We start from the raw sequence: 19,546 nt of genomic DNA on the forward strand, positions 1-19,546 counted from the left end.
AAATTCATTCTGCTGCTTGCCTGGCAATTGTTTGCTCCTTTGAAGTACAACTAAGCAGAACTCGATCTTACCGTAACTTTGCTCAGTCATATATCACTTTTCAAAATCCTAATTTCTCAATTTGTCAAATCATGTATCATTCCCCTCTACGAGTTTATCATAGCATGTTCATACTAATTAGAAATCTACTCTGAAATGTCCCTGCTGTTTGTTAGAAATTCTGGTTTCTTCCCCACAATGATCTATCTTTTATAACAGGTGAACATCAGTATCATACCATACATTGATTTATCGAGGTATATTCTAAATTTCCGAGAATTTAGTAGATATAACATAAATCTATTCTTAGGCCATCTTTTTTTATTATAAGTTGGATTACGGATTTGACAAACTTGAAACGATTGGGAGGTGGGAAAAAAATTAGAAAAACATTTTGAACAATTTTTTTAATTTTTTTACTTAAAACTTAGAATTCGTTAATAATTTAGTGATTGGGCATTTGAAAAAAATTTTGCTTCATTTTGGAAGGCATTTTGGATAATAATACCTGAATGTTGTCTATTTACTGCCTACACTCATAACTGACGCCGGCATATTTGTAAGTGACACTATTACTGAACGAACCTGACAAATATATTCGTTAGAATTACCATTGTCCATTGTCAATTGTGATTTTTTGTGTGTGATGTCAAAAGATCATGTGGCAGTGAAAAAAATGATAAATTTTTATTTTTATTTTCATATCTATGCTTAAAAATAAGGGGGGCGGCAGGCAAAAAAGAATTTTTTTTAATACCTAGAATCGGAAAATTTCTACGGCTGATCTGTAATCCAACTAATAATAGAAAAACTGCCTTCCAAAACAACGAAGACAAATTTCTAAGTTTTTTAATTTGAATGAAGCTAACAATTATAATCCCTCTCAAAATATAAGTTTCTGTTGAAGTTCTGTTTAGTTATGTTCTAAAAGATCCTAAAATTTGCCATTAAGTTTGTTTGAATCATTCCGATTTGCACCAGGTCGACTCATATCTTCTCAACTCACTGTTTAAATACATTGTGTTATATTGGTACACTATTTCAATGAAAAGAATCGCATGAGATACCTGGCCTTTGTGAATGATGTGCTTGTTCATGTTCGGGTGTTTGGATACAAGTTGTTGATTCAAATCTATTTGACAATGATCAACCAGCAGGTGCACTTTGAACTCATACCCTTCTTAAAAACCCATCCTTTTATGGTATCCTTTTTTGTTTACGTTGTGGCAAATATCCGCAGATTCTTATAGTTCAGTGTAAGGATGAAAACGTAATTACATAAAAGAAGAGTACAGAAAACTGAGGAACTGTTTTTATACATTAAGCAAAATATATATCTCAATCCTATGTAAATGTATATATGTATATTCACGCTGCTTAAAGGTGATTTATATGAAGAGCGAATTACAGAGGTTGAAGAATGGGACGGTTCTAAGTGGACTAAAAGAAAAGTTGTTACTAGAGTAAAGAAAGGTATAAAAGAATCGTAATTCGTTGGCTTTGCCTGATGATTTGAGTGGACAATAGGTGGCGTTGTTTAGCATTTAGTGTTTCATTCGTTGTTTCATTAGTTCCGTCACTACAGAGGTATAGTCCTTAACTACCTCTTCACTAGAGGTAGTCTTTAACTATCTCATCACTACAGAGGTAGGCTCATGCTACCAACATGTCACCACTTTTCATCACCTTGCGAGTTTGATTTGCTGCTTTCGAATGGTAAAAATGGATCTGTTATGTTTGGATGGATCTCGTCTCTATGAAGATGTTACAGTGATGACTTTGTATGGCTGATCTATGCAACATGAACCGTAAATGAGATCCATTCTTATTATGTTGTTGATAGTTCGATCTATCACATCAAAAACACTTCTCACTCCTCCTCAGTATCCCTACCCTTTAATGTTCAACTGGCTTTGAATATTTGTTTGACACATGTCCTTACTCCTTGATGATAAACTGGTGGTCTTTTCATGAGCCAGAAATATAAAGTATATAATATAAGGAGGTATTGAGAAAAGATTTGGTTTGAAATTTTGTTGTGAATATTATGTAGATGTTGTACCGTAAGTTTGTCTGAGTAAATAGAGAAAATGAGAGAAAATATTATGTGTCATTGTTAGAGGTTGATAAGTAACAGGCACCAGTGATTTTTGTGAAGTGCTGTATTATTTTTTCAAGCACCATTCTCATACTAAATCTGTTCTATAAATGATCAGTTCATCAGAATTTAAAGGAAAAGTAATTTTTTTTTCAAATTCATTCAATACATATCAATCTGTTTCATGTTGAGATTTTTATTGACGTAATGGGATGTTCCACATTTTTTTTGTTTTGCCAGTCTCTACATAACTCATTGCTGTAATTGTGGTTGATTTATCATTTCAGATGTCCAAAAAGAGTCAGGAACTAATTACGATGAAGTCGCTGCTCGTCTCGCCCAAACTGAAGAGTGGGTTTCACAAGATGATCTACTTGCACCAGAGAATGCACCTAAAACCATGGCAGCTCCAGAACCCGGTAGGTATCTTTAAACCATTATTCAAGCTCCATTGAAGAGCTACGTATTTCTAATGATGATGTTTCCCATCATTGGTTCCTTCTGAAATGTCTTGGTTTCATTGATTGTTTTTGCTAAAATGTTTTGCTGACTTGTAATATTTTTGAGTGTTGGAGGTTAAAAACTATCAAGCAATTTTCAATAATTTGCTTATGTCGCTGAACTGTGACATGACTTATAGACTTAAGAATATTCCTTTGAAACAGATCTTGCTAACTGTCGTGCTAATGCTTTTAACAGATTTTGCTAGGCAGTCGATCTTGGTTTCTTAGTGTTTTTAGTACATGTTTGATCGTTCATGTTTGCTCATTGTAATGCATTTACATTTTAAAACTTAAATATCAAAATATTCCTTGATCATTATATTATATACAAATCTTATTTGAATCTAATTCTTCTGTTTTTAATTTTTTTACATCTTCTTGCTTTGTTGTTTGTGGTGTTGTCCTCATCAGTTTGTCTCGTTTGAGTTGTCCTTTGTCCTAGATTACTTTGCACTTGTCCTTAATTACATGCACAATTTATAAACTTCACCTTAGATTGGAAAAATCAAGATATCGTGGATAAGGGTCATAGATATTGGCTCATATGTATCCAGAGATATATTTGTCAATGCACCTACATGTAATGAGAAAAAAGAATATTTTCCTCAAATGCACTGCTTGTCCTCGTTAGCTAGTTAGTAAACCCACCCACCCTATGTTGTGTAGTAGTTAGTTAGTTGTGAAGCACGATTACAGTGTAACAGCTAGTGTTAGAGCAGCTTATAACAGCGCGTGACAACTATAATCCACTACTACTACATCTACTACTGCTGCTTTCGATTGACAAGTTTATGAAGAATAGTTTGGTCTTGCATCTACGCCCTCCTACTAAACATCTTAAAGGTAAATAACATATGTAACAATCATAATACCCCGGTCAAACTTACAGTATCTTCCCCATTTCGTATATTGCTGAAGCAGAGAAAAGTACCGGTAGTTATGATTTAGCAAGTCTGAGTATTCGACTGCTGTCTGGCTAACTATGTATAGCTGGTCAATTTCTGAGAATGATTCGTGTAATGCCATTTTGCTGCTTCACTGCTATGCTTACTGTATCGGATCATTTGTGTCAACTTCAGCGTCAGATTCCATATCACATTTATTTCTTAATTGCTATCATTTTGTTAGACCAGTCCCGCTGATCATTCTCCAGGGAAGTGAACTTGACATAAGTGTCTTGTTATTTTTTATCAAATGTGCTTAGTTTTTTGTCACTGTCTACTTTCAGTTGCCTCAGAAGCTGTTGAGCCAGCAGAAGCTGCACAATTTTTTGAGGAACCAGATGAACCTGAGGTCCTTACTGAAGTGGAAGAAGTCGATGAAACTCTTCCCGATGGAACTAGAATCAAGAAGCGCATCACACGTAAAATCACGACAACACGCGCAGGCACTGACGTTCAAACTTTCGAAGAAATTATTTCCAGTGAGCCTCCAGAGGATGAGCCGGAAATCACAACAGAGGTTGAAGAAGTCGATGATGTTCTTCCTGATGGCACCAGAATCAAGAAGCGTATCACTCGAACAATAACCAAGAGTCGCTCTGGAACAGATGTTCAAACTTTCGAGGAGATAATTTCAAGACAACCTCCTGAAGTTACACAGGATGACTCCGTTGATGCCCAGTATGTTCCAGATGTTTCTTCAGAGTCAATAGAAGTTCCTGCAGATGAAACAGTTAAAGTACAAACAGAAGTCATTAAAGGAGAACCGACTTCGGAGACTGATGTACAAGAGTTTGAGGAAACTCTGCCCGATGGAACAATTGTTAAACGCCGTGTAATGAAAACTAGGACAACACAGGACATCACTACACGAATCACTGCAGAGGGATACGGTTTAGAAGATGATGCTGTTGATCAATACGTAGAAGAATATCAAGATGGAGATGTTATTGAAGGAGAACCCGAAACTGATACACAAGTTGAAGAATTTGAGGAAACTTTGCCCGATGGCACACTTGTCAAACGTAAAGTAATCAAAACACGTACTACACAGAGTGTCACTACGAAATCTGTAAGTGATGAATTCTTGGATCAGACATCGTCCGATCAAGGTAAGTTTGATTCTTTACTGGTACTGAAACCATAGAGCATAGAGCTATCCATACAATCAGTCCCGACTGATGAATGTATGAAAGAATATTGATATCAAAGCTAGATTAGTGATAATGCTGTTATATCATGAGCTGACTAACAGACCTAAACCAAGTTTAACCCAATCATAATGCACAAAATTCGATGCACACTATAAGATTTGGTATCATTTTTGTTGTGGATCTGTGTGGATTTGTCAAACCAGCTCTTGATCAAATGTTTCATACTAGCTAATGAGGAGTTCTGGCATTGATATTGTAACTAAGTGTATTGCAAATTTTCTCAAATAACAAAACTTTCAGGTGCTCAAGATGAAAGTGAAATTATAAGTGCAGCTTTTAGTGATTTAGTTAATGGTAAAACTGATATAAATGGTTCTGTAGATAGTAGAATATCTGCTTCATCTTCAGTGTCTAGTGAATGTCAGGCATTAATGGGAGAGACTGAAATGAGTGAACAAAGCACCTTAACCCCAGAATATTTGGATGAGGAGGCAAATGATACATATCTTTACACAAAAACTATTTCACAACATGAACCAATAGATACAGCAACTTTTGAATGTGATACAGATAAATTGCACATACAAGTTGATACAAAACTAGATCAAACAAATGTTTCTCCAACTCCTAGCACTGATATCCTCTCCCCTATTTCATTAAGCTCCACCAAAGACAATGACAAAGAACTAAGATTAGAAGAGATAGAAAAAGAAACGGACACAGGTCAGGACCAAAAACCCATAATGTCCCCTGACAAAGAAATTGAGGTTGCTCTTCTCAAAAGTGAAGAACTTCCTGAATTATCCCCTGGACAAACTGAATGCAAACACATAGAAGAGTTCATAGAAGAGAAGGATAAAATGGTAAAGATAAATGAACCTGATAAAATGGTTGAGATAAATAAACCTGAAATTTCACAGAAAGTGGAAATGATTTCTACTACAGATGATTCTCGAAAAGATAAAACTCCAAAACCAGTGACAGTATTTATTCAAAAACCTGATATTGGTACATTCTATACGGATAGGCAATCAGAAATTTTAGGGTATGAAAAGCCACTTGATACCGAGCAAAACAGTATTCCTGAGGAAATAGGTTATGAGGCCAAATCTGAGAAGATACCAACCAATTCATCTATGGGTGAAACTGAAGCTGCAACTGAAGTAAATCCAATAGAAGAGATATCTACACCTGAGCAAAAAGAGGAGGAGGTATCACCTCACGATGATGCCCTTGGGCCAAAAGATATTCGATCACCTGTCTCAGATGAGGTATTAAAACCTAAGGCTGAAGAGTCTTCACCTGAACAGGTATTATCTCCACTAACTGAGTTCACCTTTAGTGAACATGAAATTTTGACTAAAGACAACCCAGTAGAAGTATCTCAACTATCCAAGATTTCCCCCAGTGAACCTGAAGCTTTGACTGAAGACAAAGAACTAGAGGTTATATCAGCGCCTGAGCTAAAATTGATCGCATCTCCTGTCTCAGATGAGGTATTAAAACCTGAGACTGAAGAACTTTCACCTGATGAGTTATTATTTCCACTATCTGAGGTCACCCCTAGTGAACCGGCAGTTTTGACTGAAGACAAACCAACAGAGGTTATATCAGCACCTGCGCCAAAAGAGATTAAATCTCCTGTCTCAGATAAGGTATTAAAACCTGAGGCTGAAGAGCCTTCACCTGAAGAGGAATCATTGCCACTCTCTGAGGTAACCCCTGGTGAACCTGAAGTTTTGAGAGAAGACAAACCAACAGAGGTCATATCAGCACCTGAGCCAAAAGAGATTCAATCTGCTGTCTCAGAGGATGTTTCAAAACCTGAGGCTGGTGAGCTTACCCCTGGTGAGGATGCATTACCAATTATTGCGGTTACCCCTGGTGAACCTGAAGCTTTGACTGAAAAGAAACCAATAGAGGTCGTATCAGCACCTGATCCAAAGGAGATTCAATCTCCTATGTCAGATGAGGTATTAGAACCTGAGGCTGAAGAGCCATCACCCGAACAGGTACCATCTCCACTCTCTGAGGTTACCCCTGGTGAACCTGAAGTTTTGACTGAAGACAAACCAACTGAGGTTATATCAGCACCTGAGCCAAAAGAGATTCAATCTGCTGTCTCAGAGGATGTTTCAAAACCTGAGGCTGGTGAGCTTACCCCTGGTGAGGATGCATTACCAATTATTGCGGTTACCCCTGGTGAACCTGAAGCTTTGACTGAAAAGAAACCAATAGAGGTCGTATCAGCACCTGATCCAAAGGAGATTCAATCTCCTATGTCAGATGAGGTATTAGAACCTGAGGCTGAAGAGCCATCACCCGAACAGGTACCATCTCCACTCTCTGAGGTTACCCCTGGTGAACCTGAAGTTTTGACTGAAGACAAACCAACTGAGGTTATATCAGCACCTGAGCCAAAAGAGATTCAATCTGCTGTCACAGAGGATGCTTCAAAACAGGAGGCTGATGAGCTTACCCCTGGGGAGGAAGCATTACCAATTATTGAGGTTACCCCTGGTGAACCTGAAGCTTTGACTGAAAAGGAACCAACAGAGGTAATATCAGCACCTGATCCAAAAGAGATTCAATCTCCCGTGTCGGATGAGGTATTAAAACCTGAGGCTGAAGAGCCATCACCTGAACAGGTACCATCTCTAATATCTGAGGTTACCCCTAGTGTACCTGAAGTTTTGACTGAAGGCAAACCAATAGAGGTCATATCAGCACCTGAGCCAAAAGAGATTCAATCATCTGTGTCAGATGAGGTATCAAAACCTGAGGCTGAAGAGCCATCACCTGAAGAGGTGTTATCTCCACTATCTGAGGGGACACCTAGTATACCTGAGGTTTTGACTGAAGACAAACCAACAGAGGTCATATCAGCACCTGAGCCAAAAGAGATTCAATCACCTTTGTCAGATGAGATATTAGAATCTGAGGTTGAAGAGCCATCATTTGAACAGGTACCATCTCCAATATCTGAGGTTACCCCTGGTGAACCTGAAGCTTTGACTGAAGACAAACCAACTGAGGTCATATCAGCTCCTGAGCCAAAAGAGATACAATCTGCTGTCTCGGAGGATGTTTCAAAACCTGAGGCAGATGAGCTTACTCCTGGGGAGGAAGCATCACCAATTATTAAGGTTATCCCTGGTGAACCTGAAGCTTTGACTGAAGAGAAACCAACAGAGGTTCTATCAGTACCTGAGCCAAAGGAGATTCAATATCCTGTGTCAGATGAGGTATTAGAACCTCAGGCTGAAGAGCCATCACCCGAACAGGTATTATCTCCACTCTCTGAGGTTACCCCTGGTGAACCTGAAGTTTTGACTGAAGACAAACCAACTGAGGTTATATCAGCACCTGAGCCAAAAGAGATTCAATCTGCTGTCTCAGAGGATGCTTCAAAACAGGAGGCTGATGAGCTTACCCCTGTAGAGGTACCATCTCCAATATCTGAGGTCACTCCTGGTGAACCTGAAGTTATGATTGAAGACAAATCAACAGAGGTTATATCAGCAACTGCGCCAACAGAGATTCAATCTCCTGTTTTCAATGAGGCATTAAAACCTGAGGCTGATGACCTTACTCCAGCAGAGGAAGCATCTCAAAAATCCATGATCACCCCTGCTAAACTTGAAGCTTTGACCGAAGAAAAACCAACAGAGGTTATATCAGCACCTGAGCCAAAAGAGATTCAATCTCCTGTCGCAGATGAGGTAATAAAACCTGGGGCTGACGAGCCATCACCTGAACAGGTACCATCTCCAATATCTGACGTTACCCCTAGTGTACCTGAAGTTTTGACTGAAGGCAGACCAACAGAGTTCATATCAGCACCTGAGCCAAAAGAGATTCAATCTCCCGTGTCGGATGAGGTATTAAAACCTGAGGCTGACGAGCCATCACCTGAACAGGTACCATCTCCAATATCTGACGTTACCCCTAGTGTACCTGAAGTTTTGACTGAAGGCAGACCAACAGAGGTCATATCAGCACCTGAGCCAAAAGAGATTCAATCTCCTGTGTCATCAGATGAGGTATTAAAACCTGAGGCTGAAGAGCCATCACCTGAACAGGTACCATCTCCAATATCTGACGTTACCCCTAGTGTACCTGAAGTTTTGACAGAAGGCAGACCAACAGAGGTCATATCAGCACCTGAGCCAAAAGAGATTCAATCTCCTGTGTCATCAGATGAGGTATTAAAACCTGAGGCTGAAGAGCCATCACCTGAACAGGTACCATCTCCAATATCTGAGGTTACCCCTAGTGTACCTGAAGCTTTGACTGAAGACAAACCAACTAAGGTCATATCAGCACCTGAGCCAAAAGAGATTCCATCTCCTGTGTCAGATGAGGTATTAAAACCTGAGGCTGAAGAGCCATCACCTGAACAGGTACCATCTCCAATATCTGACGTTACCCCTAGTGTACCTGAAGTTTTGACAGAAGGCAGACCAACAGAGGTCATATCAGCACCTGAGCCAAAAGAGATTCAATCTCCTGTGTCATCAGATGAGGTATTAAAACCTGAGGCTGAAGAGCCATCACCTGAACAGGTACCATCTCCAATATCTGAGGTTACCCCTAGTGTACCTGAAGCTTTGACTGAAGACAAACCAACTAAGGTCATATCAGCACCTGAGCCAAAAGAGATTCCATCTCCTGTGTCAGATGAGGTATTAAAACCTGAGGCTGAAGAGCCATCACCTGAACAGGTACCATCTCCAATATCTGAGGTTACCCCTAGTGTACCTGAAGTTTTGACTGAAGGCAAACCAACGGAGGTCATATCAGCACCTGAGCCAAAGGAGATTCAATCTCCTGTGTCAGATGAGGTATTAAAACCTGAGGCTGAAGAGCCATCACCTGAACAGGTACCATCTCCAATATCTGAGGTTACCCCTAGTGAACCTGAAGCTTTGACTGAAGACAAATCGACTGACGTCATATCAGCCCCTGAGCCAAACGAGATTCAATCTGCTGTCTCAGAGGATGTTTCAAATCCTAAGGCTGGTGAGGTTACCCCCGGGGAGGAAGCATTACCAATTATTGAGGTTACCCCTGGTGAACCTGAAGCTTTGACTGAAAAGAAACCAACAGAGGTCATATCAGCACCTGATCCAAAGGAGATTCAATCTCCTGTGTCAGATGAGGTATTAGAACCTGAGGCTGAAGAGCCATCACCCAAACAGGTACCATCTCCACTCTCTGAGGTTATCCCTAGTGAACCTGAAGTTTTGACTGAAGACAAACCAACTGAGGTTATATCAGCACCTGAGCCAAAAGAGATTCAATCTGTTGTCTCAGAGGATGCTTCAAAACAGGAGGCTGATGAGCTTACCCCTGTAGAGGTACCATCTCCAATATCAGAGGTCACTCCCGGTGAACCTGAAGTTATGACTGAAGACAAATCAACAGAGGTTATATCAGCACCTGCGCCAACAGAGATTCAATCTCCTGTTTTCAATGAGGCATTAAAACCTGAGGCTGATGAGCTTACTCCAGCAGAGGAAGCATCTCCAATATCCATGGTCACCCCTGCTAAACTTGAAGCTTTGACCGAAGAAAAACCAACAGAGGTTATATCAGCACCTGAGCCAAAACAGATTCAATCTCCTGTCGCAGATGAGGTAATAAAACCTGAGGCAGAAGAGCCTTCACCTGAACAGGTACTATCTCCAATATCTGAGGTTACTCCTAGTGTACCTGAGGTTTTGACTGAAGGCAAACCAACAGAGGTCATATCAGCACCTGAGCCAAAAGAGATTCAATCTCCTGTGTCGGATGAGGTATTGGAATCAGAGGCTGAAGAGCCATCACCTGAAGAGGTATTATCTCCACTATCTGAGGCCACCCCCAGTGTAACTGCAGTTTTGACTGAAGGCAAACCAACAGAGGTCATATCAGCACCTGAGCCTAAAGAGATTCAATCTGCTGTCTCAAAGGATGTTTCAAAACCTGAGGCTGGTGAGCTTACCCCTGGGGAGGAAGCATTACCAATTATTGAGGTTACCTCTGGTGAACCTGAAGCTTTGACTGAAAAGAAACCAACAGAAGTCATATCAGCACCTGATCCAAAGGAGATTCAATCTCCTGTGTCAGATGAGGTATTAGAACCTCAGGCTGAAGAGTTATCACCCGAACAGGTACCATCTCCACTCTCCGAGGTGACCCCTAGTGAACCCGAAGTTTTGATCAAAGACAAACCAACGCAGGGTATAGCAATACCTGAGCCAAAGGAGATTGAATCTCCTGTCTCAGAGGATATATCCAAAACTAAGGATGAAGAGCCTTCACCTGAAGAAAATATGTCTCAACTATCTGAGGTGACCCCTGGTGAACCTGAAGCTTTGACTCAAGATAAACTAACAGAGGTCATATCAGCACCTGAGCCAGAGGAGATTCAATTTCTTGTGTCGGATGAGGTATTGGAACCTGAGGCTGAAGAGCTATCGCCAGAACAGGTACCATCTCCAAAATCTGAGGTTACCCCTATTGAACCTGAAGTTTTGACTGAAGACAAACCAACAGAGGTCATATCAGCACCTGAGCCAGAGGAGATTGAATCCCCTGTCTCGGCAGAGGATGTTTCAAAGCCTGAGGCTGATAAGCTTACTCCTGCAGAGGGACCATCTCCATTATCTGAGGTTACCCCTAGTGAACCTGAAGATTTGAGTGAAGACAAACCAACTGAGGTTATATCAGCACCTGAGCCAAAACAGATTCAATCTTCTGTCTCAGATGAGTTATTGGAACCTGAGGCTGAAGAGCGATCACCTGAACAGGTATTATCTCCACTATCTCAGGTTACCCCTAGTGTACCTGAAGCCTTGACTGAAGACAAACCAACAGAGGTCATATCAGCACCTGCGCCAAAATGGATTCAATCTGTTGTCTCAGAGGATGTTTTAAAACAGTTGGCTGATGAGCTTACTCCTGGGGAGGAAGCATCACCAATTACTGAGGTTACCCCTGGTGAACCTGAAGCTTTGACTGAAGAGAAACCAACAGAGGTCATATCAGCACCTGATCCAAAGGAGATTCAATCTCCTGTGTCAGATGAGGTATTAGAACCTGAGGCAGAAGAGCCTTCACCTGAAGAAGATACGTTTCAACTATCTGAGGTGACCCCTGGTGAACATGAAGCTTTGACTGAAGATAAACCAACTGAGGTCATATCAGCACCTGAGCCAAAAGAGATTCAATCTCTTGTGTCGGAAGAGGTATTGGAACCTGAGGCTGAAGAGCTATCACCAGAACAGGTACCATCTCCAATATCTGAGGTTACCCCTATTAAACCTGAAGTTTTGACTGAAGACAAACCAACAGAGGTCATATCAGCACCTGAGCCAGAGGAGATTGAATCTCCTGTCTCGGCAGAGGTTGTTTCAAAGCCTGAGGCTGATGAGCTTACTCCTGCAAAGGTATTATCTCCATTAACCGAGGTTACCCCTAGTGAACCTGAAGCTTTGACTGAAGACAAACCAACTGAGGTTATATCAGCACCTGAGCCAAAAGAGATTCAATCTCCTATATCAGAGGATATATCTGAAACTGAGGCTCATGAGCCTCCACCTGAAGAAGATATGTCTCAACTATCTGAGGTGACCCCCGGTGAACCTGAAGCTTTGACTGAAGATAATCGAACAGAGGTCATATCAACACCTGATCCAAAGGAGATTCAATCTCCTGTGTCAGATGAGGTATTAGAACCTGAGGCTGAAGAGCCATCACCCGAACAGGTACCATCTCCACTCTCTGAGTTTACCCATAGTGAACCTGAAGTTTTGATTGAAGACAAACAGACGCAGGTTATAGCAATACCTGAGCCAAAGGAGATTGAAACTCCTATCTCAGAGGATGTATCTAAAACTGAGGCTGAAGAGCCTTCACCTGAAGAAGATACTTTTCAACTATCTGAGGTGACCCCTGGTGAACATGATGCTTTGACTGAAGATAAACCAACTGAGGTCATATCAGCACCTGAGCCAAAAGAAATTCCATCTCTTGTGTCGGATGAGGTATTGGAACCTGAGGCTGAAGAGCCATCACCCGAACAGGTACCATCTCCACTCTCTGAGTTTACCCATAGTGAACCTGAAGAGGCTAAGGAGCCTTCACCTGAAGAAGATACATTTCAACTATCTGAGGTGACCCCTGGTGAACATGAAGCTTTGACTGAAGATAAACCAACTGAGGTCATATCAGCACCTGAGCCAGAGGAGATTGAATCTCCTGTCTCGGCAGAGGATGTTTCAAAGCCTGAAGCTGATGAGCTTACTCCTGCAAAGGTATTATCTCCATTATCCGAGGTTACCCGTAGTGAACCTGAAGCTCTGACTGAAGACAAACCAACTGAGGTTATATCAGCACCTGAGCCAAAAGAGATTAAATCTCCTATATCAGAGGATATATCTGAAACTGAGGCTCATGAGCCTTCACCTGAAGAAGATATGTCTCAACTATCTGAGGTGACCCCCGGTGAACCTGAAGCTTTGACTGAAGAAAATCGAACAGAGGTCATATCAGCACCTGATCCAAAGGAGATTCAATCTCCTGTGTCAGATGTGGTTTTAGAACCTGAGGCTGAAGAGCCATCACCTGAACAGGTACCATCTCCACTCTCTGTGTTTACCCATAGTGAACCTGAAGTTTTGATTGAAGACAAACAGAAGCAGGTTATAGCAATACCTGAGCCAAAGGAGATTGAAACTCCTATCTCAGAGGACGTATCTAAAACTGAGGCTGAAGAGCCTTCGCCTGAAGAAGATACTTTTCAACTATCTGAGGTGACCCCTGGTGAACATGATGCTTTGACTGAAGATAAACCAACTGAGGTCATATCAGCACCTGAGCCAAAAGAAATTCAATCTCTTGTGTCGGATGAGGTATTGGAACCTGAGGCTGAAGAGCCATCACCCGAACAGGTACCATCTCCACTCTCTGAGTTTACCCATAGTGAACCTGAAGAGGCTAAGGAGCCTTCACCTGAAGAAGATACGTTTCAACTATCTGAGGTGACCCCTGGTGAACATGATGCTTTGACTGAAGATAAACCAACTGAGGTCATATCAGCACCTGAGCCAAAAGACATTCAATCTCTTGTGTCAGATGAGGTATTGGAACCTGAGGCTGAAGAGCCATCACCAGAAAAGGTACCATCTCCAATATCTGAGGTTACCCCTATTGAACCTGAAGTTTTGACTGAAGACAAACCAACAGAGTTCATATCAGCACCTGAGCCAGAGGAGATTGAATCTCCTGTCTCGGCAGAGGATGTTTCAAAGCCTGAGGCTGATGAGCTTACTCCTGCAGAGGTACCATCTCCATTATCTGAGGTTACCCCTAGCAAACATGAAGCTTTGACTGAAGACAAACCAACTGAGGTTATATCAGCACCTGAGCCAAAACAGATTCAATCTCCTGTCGCAGATGAGGTATTGGAACCTGGGGCTGAAGAGCCATCACCTGATGAGGTATTATCTCCGCTATCTGAGGGCACCCCTAGTGTACCTGAAGATTTGACTGAAGGCAAACCAGCAGAGGTCATATTAGCACCTGAGCCTAAAGAGATTCAATCTCCTGTGTCAGATGAGGTATTAAAACCTGAGGCTGAAGAGCCATCACCTGAACAGGTACCATCTCCAATATCTGAGGTTACCCCTAGTGAACCGGAAGTTTTGATCGAAGACAAACCAACGCAGGTTATAGTAATAATACCTGAGCCAAAGGTGATTGAATCTCCTATCTCAGAGGAAATATCTGAAACTGAGGCTCATGGGCCTTCACCTGAAGAAGATAAGTCTCAACTATCTGAGGTGACCCCTGGTGAACCTGAAGCATTGACTGAAGATAAACCAACTGAGGTCATATCAGCACCTGAGCCAACAAGGATTCAATCTCCCATGTCGAATGAGGTATTAGAACCTGAGGCTGAGGAGCCATCACCTGAAGAGGTGTTATCTCCACTATCTGAGGGGACACCTAGTATACCTGAGGTTTTGACTGAAGACAAACCAACAGAGGTCATATCAGCACCTGAGCCAAAAGAGATTCAATCACTTTTGTCAGATGAGATATTACAATCTGAGGTTGAAGAGCCATCATTTGAACAGGTACCATCTCCAATATCTGAGGTTACCCCTGGTGAACCTAAAGCTTTGACTGAAGACAAACCAACTGAGGTCATATCAGCTCCTGAGCCAAAAGAGATACAATCTGCTGTCTCGGAGGATGTTTCAAAACCTGAGGCAGATGAGCTTACTCCTGGGGAGGAAGCATCACCAATTATTAAGGTTATCCCTGGTGAACCTGAAGCTTTGACTGAAGAGAAACCAACAGATTTTCTATCAGCACCTGATCCAAAGGAGATTCAATCTCCTATCTCGGAAGATTTATCTATAACTGAGGCTGATGCGCTTACTCCTGCAGAGATACCATCTCCATTATCCAAGGTTACCCCTAGAGAACCTGAAGCTTTGAGTGAAGACGAACCAACTGAGGTTTTATCAGCACCTGAGCTAAAACAGATTCAATCTCCTTTCTCAGATGAGGTATTGGAACCTGAGGCTGAGGAGCCATCACCTGAACATGTATCATCGCCAATATCTGAGGTGACGCCTAGTGAACTTGAAGTTTTGACTGAAGACAAACCAATAGCGGTCGTATCAGCACCTGAGCCAGAGGAGATTGAATCTCGTGTCTCGGCAGAGGATGTTTCAAAACAGGAGGCTGATGAGCTTACTCCTGCAAAGGTATTATCTCCATTATCCGAGGTTACCCCTAGTGAACCTGAAGCTTTGACTGAAGACGAGCCATCTGAGGTTATATCAGCTCCTGAGCCAAAACAGATTCAATCTCTTGTCTCTGATGAGGAATTAAAACCTGAGGCTGATGAGCTTACTCCTGGGGAGGAAGAATCTCCAATTATTGAGATTACCCCTGGTGAACCTGAACCTTTGACTGAAGATAAACCAACAGAGATTATATCAGCACCTGAGCCAAAAGAGATTCAATCTCCTGTCTCAGATAAGGTATTGAAACCTGAGGTGACCCCTGGTGAACATGATGCTTTGACTGAAGATAAACCAACTGAGGTCATATCAGCACCTGAGCCAAAAGACATTCAATCTCTTGTGTCAGATGAGGTATTGGAACCTGAGGCTGAAGAGCCATCACCAGAAAAGGTACCATCTCCAATATCTGAGGTTACCCCTATTGAACCTGAAGTTTTGACTGAAGAAAAACCAACAGAGGTCATATCAGCACCTGAGCCAGAGGAGATTGAATCTCCTGTCTCGGCAGAGGATGTTTCAAAGCCTGAGGCTGATGTGCTTACTCCTGCAGAGGTACCATTTCCATTATCTGAGGTTACCCCTAGCGAACATGAAGTTTTGACTGAATACAAACCAACTGAGGTTATATCAGCACCTGAGCCAAAACAGATTCAATCTCCTGTCGCAGATGAGGTATTGGAACCTGGGGCTGAAGAGCCATCACCTGATGAGGTAATATCTCCACTATCTGAGGGTACACCTAGTGTACCTGAAGATTTGACTGAAGGCAAACCAGCAGAGGTCATATTAGCACCTGAGCCTAAAGAGATTCAATATCCTGTGTCAGATGAGGTATTAAAACCTGAGGCTGAAGAGCCATCACCTGAACATGTACCATCTCCGATATCTGAGGTGACGCCTAGTGAACCCGAAGTTTTGATCGAAGACAAACCAACGCCGGGTATAGCAATACCTGAGCCAGAGGAGATTGAATCTCCTGTCTCAGAGGATATATCCAAAACTAAGGCTGAAGAGCCTTCACCTGAAAAAAATATGTCTCAAATATCTGAGGTGACCCCTGGTGAACCTGAAGCTTTGACTCAAGATAAACTAACAGAGGTCATATCAGCACCTGAGCCAAAAAAGATTCAATCTCTTGTGTCGGATGAGGTATTGGAACCTGTGGCTGAAGAGCTATCGCCAGAACAGGTACCATCTCCAATATCTGAGGTTACCCCTATTGAACCTGAAGTTTTGACTGAAGACAAACCAACAGAGGTCATATCAGCACCTGAGCCAAAAGAGATTCAAACTCCTGTGTCAGATGAGGTTTTAGATCCTGAGGCTGAAGAGCCATCACCTGAACAGGTACCATCTCCACTCTCTGAGGTTACCCCTAGTGAAGCTAAAGTTTTGACTGAAGACAAACCAACACAGGTTATATCAGCACCTGAGCCAAAAAAGATTGAATCTCCTGTGTCAGCAGAGGATGTATCAAAACAGGAAGTGGATGAGCTTACTCCTGCAGAGGAAGCATCTCCAATATCTGTGGTCACCCCTGTTGAACCTGGACCTTTGACTGAAGACAAACCAACTGAGGTTATATCAGCACCCGAGCCAAAAGAGATTCAATCGGCTGTCTCAGAGGATGTTTCAAAACAGGAGGCTGATGAGCTTACTCCTGTCAAGGTATTATCTCCATTTTCTGAGGTTACCCCTAGCGAACCAAAGGTGATTGAATCTCCTGTCTCAGAGGATATACCTAAAACTGAGGTTGAAGAGCCTTCACCTCAACTATCTGAGGTAACCCTTGGTGAACCTGAAGCTTTAACTAAAGATAAACCTACTGAGGTTATAATAGCGCCTGAGCCTAAAGATTATCAATCTCCTGTGTTGGATGAGGTATTAGAATCTCAGGCTGAAGATCCATCACCTGAAGAGGTGTTATCTCCACTACCTGAGATCACCCCTTGTAAACCTGAAGTTTTGACTGAAGACAAACATGCAGAGGTTATAATAGCACCTGAGCCAAAGGAGATTCAATCTCCTGTGTCAGATGAGGTGTTAAAACATGAAGCTGAAGAGCCATCACCTGAACAGGTACCATCTCCAATATCTGAGGTTACCCCTGTTGAACCTGAAGCTTTGACTGAAAAGAAACCAACAGAGGTTATATTAGCACCCGAGTCAAAAGAAATTCAATCTCCTGTCTCAGATGAGGTATTAATACCTGAGGTGGAAGAGCCTCCGCCTGAACAGGTAATATCCTCATTATCTGAGGTCACCCCTAGTGAGCCTGAAAGTTTCACTGACGACAAACCAACCGAGGTGATATCACCACATCAGCCAAAAAAGATTCAATCTCCTGTCTCAGAGGATGTAACAAAACCACCACCAGACACCAAACCTACTGACCGAGATAAGTTAATTTACGATACAGATTCTTTGGAGATCCCCGCTGTAGACCACACTGAAGAGGTTATCATAGCTAAAAATGATACTCTGAAATGCGTTACTACTGTGGAATTAGCTGTGGAAGTCAATGATGTCCAAGAGCAACCCAAACATGTTGCTGGAGTCAACATTATGCTTGTCAGCACTGAGCCCAAAGATCATGATTCCACAAAATCTCATTTTAGGTCATCATTTTATCGAAATGTAGAGGAATTTGATGAAATACACATATGTGTTCCCTACCCTGAACATTATGCAACTGAAATTTCGTTAATTCCATTTATAAATGTGATGTCTGAGATTCCTCAGAGACATATCAGTGAATTAGTTCTTACACAGACCGATGCTGATGCACCATCTGTAGATCATAGTGAGGAAACAAGAAGCATATCACGGACCAGTATTGATCTCTCTGTCACATCCTCAGTATCTCCATCCTCTGAAAAGTCTAGTCCGATTGACAGTATTCCATTACAGCCATCAGATTCAGTGACAGTTATGAAATCTGAACTCCATGCACCACGTTTAACAGTTGAAAAGGTTGTACTATCTAGTTGCACTAGTGAAAGTGACTCCACTGAAACTGAAAGCCTCATTGAGCCTCTTAGGATAACTCATAATATTGATCATTCTGAAAGATTTGTTCAAACATCACGTTCCACTATATATGTTCCAGAAAAAAAGCGACAAACTTTGACCACCTACAGCAACCTCCTCTATGAAATCTCACCCGACCAACTTCCCCAGACAGAGAGATCAGAGGCTGGACTGAAGGTAGCATTAGAACAAATAACTGTTCATCCAGGATTACAAAAAGTCATCGGAGCAGAGAGGGGAGAGTCTGATATCATAGTTGCTGGATCTGGTGTTCTGAGAACTAGTTTACCAAAAGAGTCTTTAGCTCATATTGTGCAATGTATTCAAACCTCACCACAAGAACATATAAAATCTGATCACTCTACTCGCATACACTCCTCTGCACATCCAAAACCAACGGTCCAACGTTCAGCCCAGTACTCTGGAGAAGCGGGCATATTCTTCTCTCATCATGAGCGCGATATGGAACTAACTGAGGCGTATTATTCCTGGGGTAGAGAACTTGTGATACAAGAAGGTTCAACGTATAACACTCGTGATATTGTAACCGATACGGAATATACTGATGTTGTTGAATGTGAACGTTCCGAAAATGTAATTGTGTCTGAGCCAAAAACTGGTCTCATTCAAATCGATGAAACTATTATGGCTGAGTCCGAATTAGAGCGTCGGAAATCATTGGCATTTCTTGTCGATAAATACAATAAGTCTGGTGAATACAGTGTCAATGGACAAAAAAGTTCTGATTCTCAGTTAGATGTTAATATCGAGGCCTCTTCAATATCTGTGGGTGAGAGTCAGACATTCCCAGACCATGAATCTTGTGATAAAGAAAACGATTCCAAACCTGCTAAGGAAAAGTCACAGAAAAAGAAGAAAAAACATGTCGAGCAGGTGGCTGGATCTAGTAGTCCAGGTACTTTCCTAGCTAGTGATTCCATCTTTCTATATCCCTTGCACTGATGAATTCTAGACA

At 41.8% G+C, this 19,546-nt stretch overlaps 2 protein-coding genes across 50 annotated transcripts in view; both read left to right on the forward strand.

Moving 5' to 3' along the window:
* The window catches only part of LOC141904097 (uncharacterized), a 145,874-nt gene that overhangs the window by 97,630 nt on the left and 28,698 nt on the right, over positions 1 to 19,546 (forward strand). For 25 of the 49 annotated variants that reach the window (XM_074792571.1, XM_074792570.1, XM_074792588.1 and 22 more), the window contains 3 exons: positions 1,423 to 1,512; positions 2,425 to 2,556; positions 3,869 to 4,693. In XM_074792571.1, coding sequence (XP_074648672.1) covers positions 1,423 to 1,512; positions 2,425 to 2,556; positions 3,869 to 4,693 — 1,047 coding nt within the window. Of the gene's footprint in view, positions 1 to 1,422; positions 1,513 to 2,424; positions 2,557 to 3,868; positions 4,694 to 10,038; positions 19,487 to 19,546 lie in introns of those variants that run through there. The other 24 variants (XM_074792558.1, XM_074792562.1, XM_074792557.1 and 21 more) reach the window with 3 other exon arrangements.
* On the forward strand, positions 5,479 to 10,093 carry LOC141903246 (uncharacterized). Its single transcript, XM_074791331.1, has 2 exons — positions 5,479 to 9,936; positions 10,052 to 10,093. The coding sequence occupies exons 1-2, from the start codon at positions 5,479 to 5,481 to the stop codon at positions 10,091 to 10,093; spliced, it is 4,500 nt and encodes a 1,499-aa protein (XP_074647432.1).

Source organism: Tubulanus polymorphus, chromosome 4 (genome assembly GCF_964204645.1).
Source record: "Tubulanus polymorphus chromosome 4, tnTubPoly1.2, whole genome shotgun sequence".
Lineage (NCBI taxonomy): Eukaryota > Metazoa > Nemertea > Palaeonemertea > Tubulaniformes > Tubulanidae > Tubulanus > Tubulanus polymorphus.

Excerpts from the sequence above, each read along its gene's own strand:
- LOC141903246 (XM_074791331.1), top strand. The coding sequence starts at position 5,479 with ATGTCCCCTGACAAAGAAATTGAGGTTGCTCTTCTCAAAAGTGAAGAA. Across the intron at positions 9,937-10,051 it reads AAGAGCCATCACCCAAACAG|AGGATGCTTCAAAACAGGAG; the intron begins GTACCATCTCCA and ends CTGTTGTCTCAG.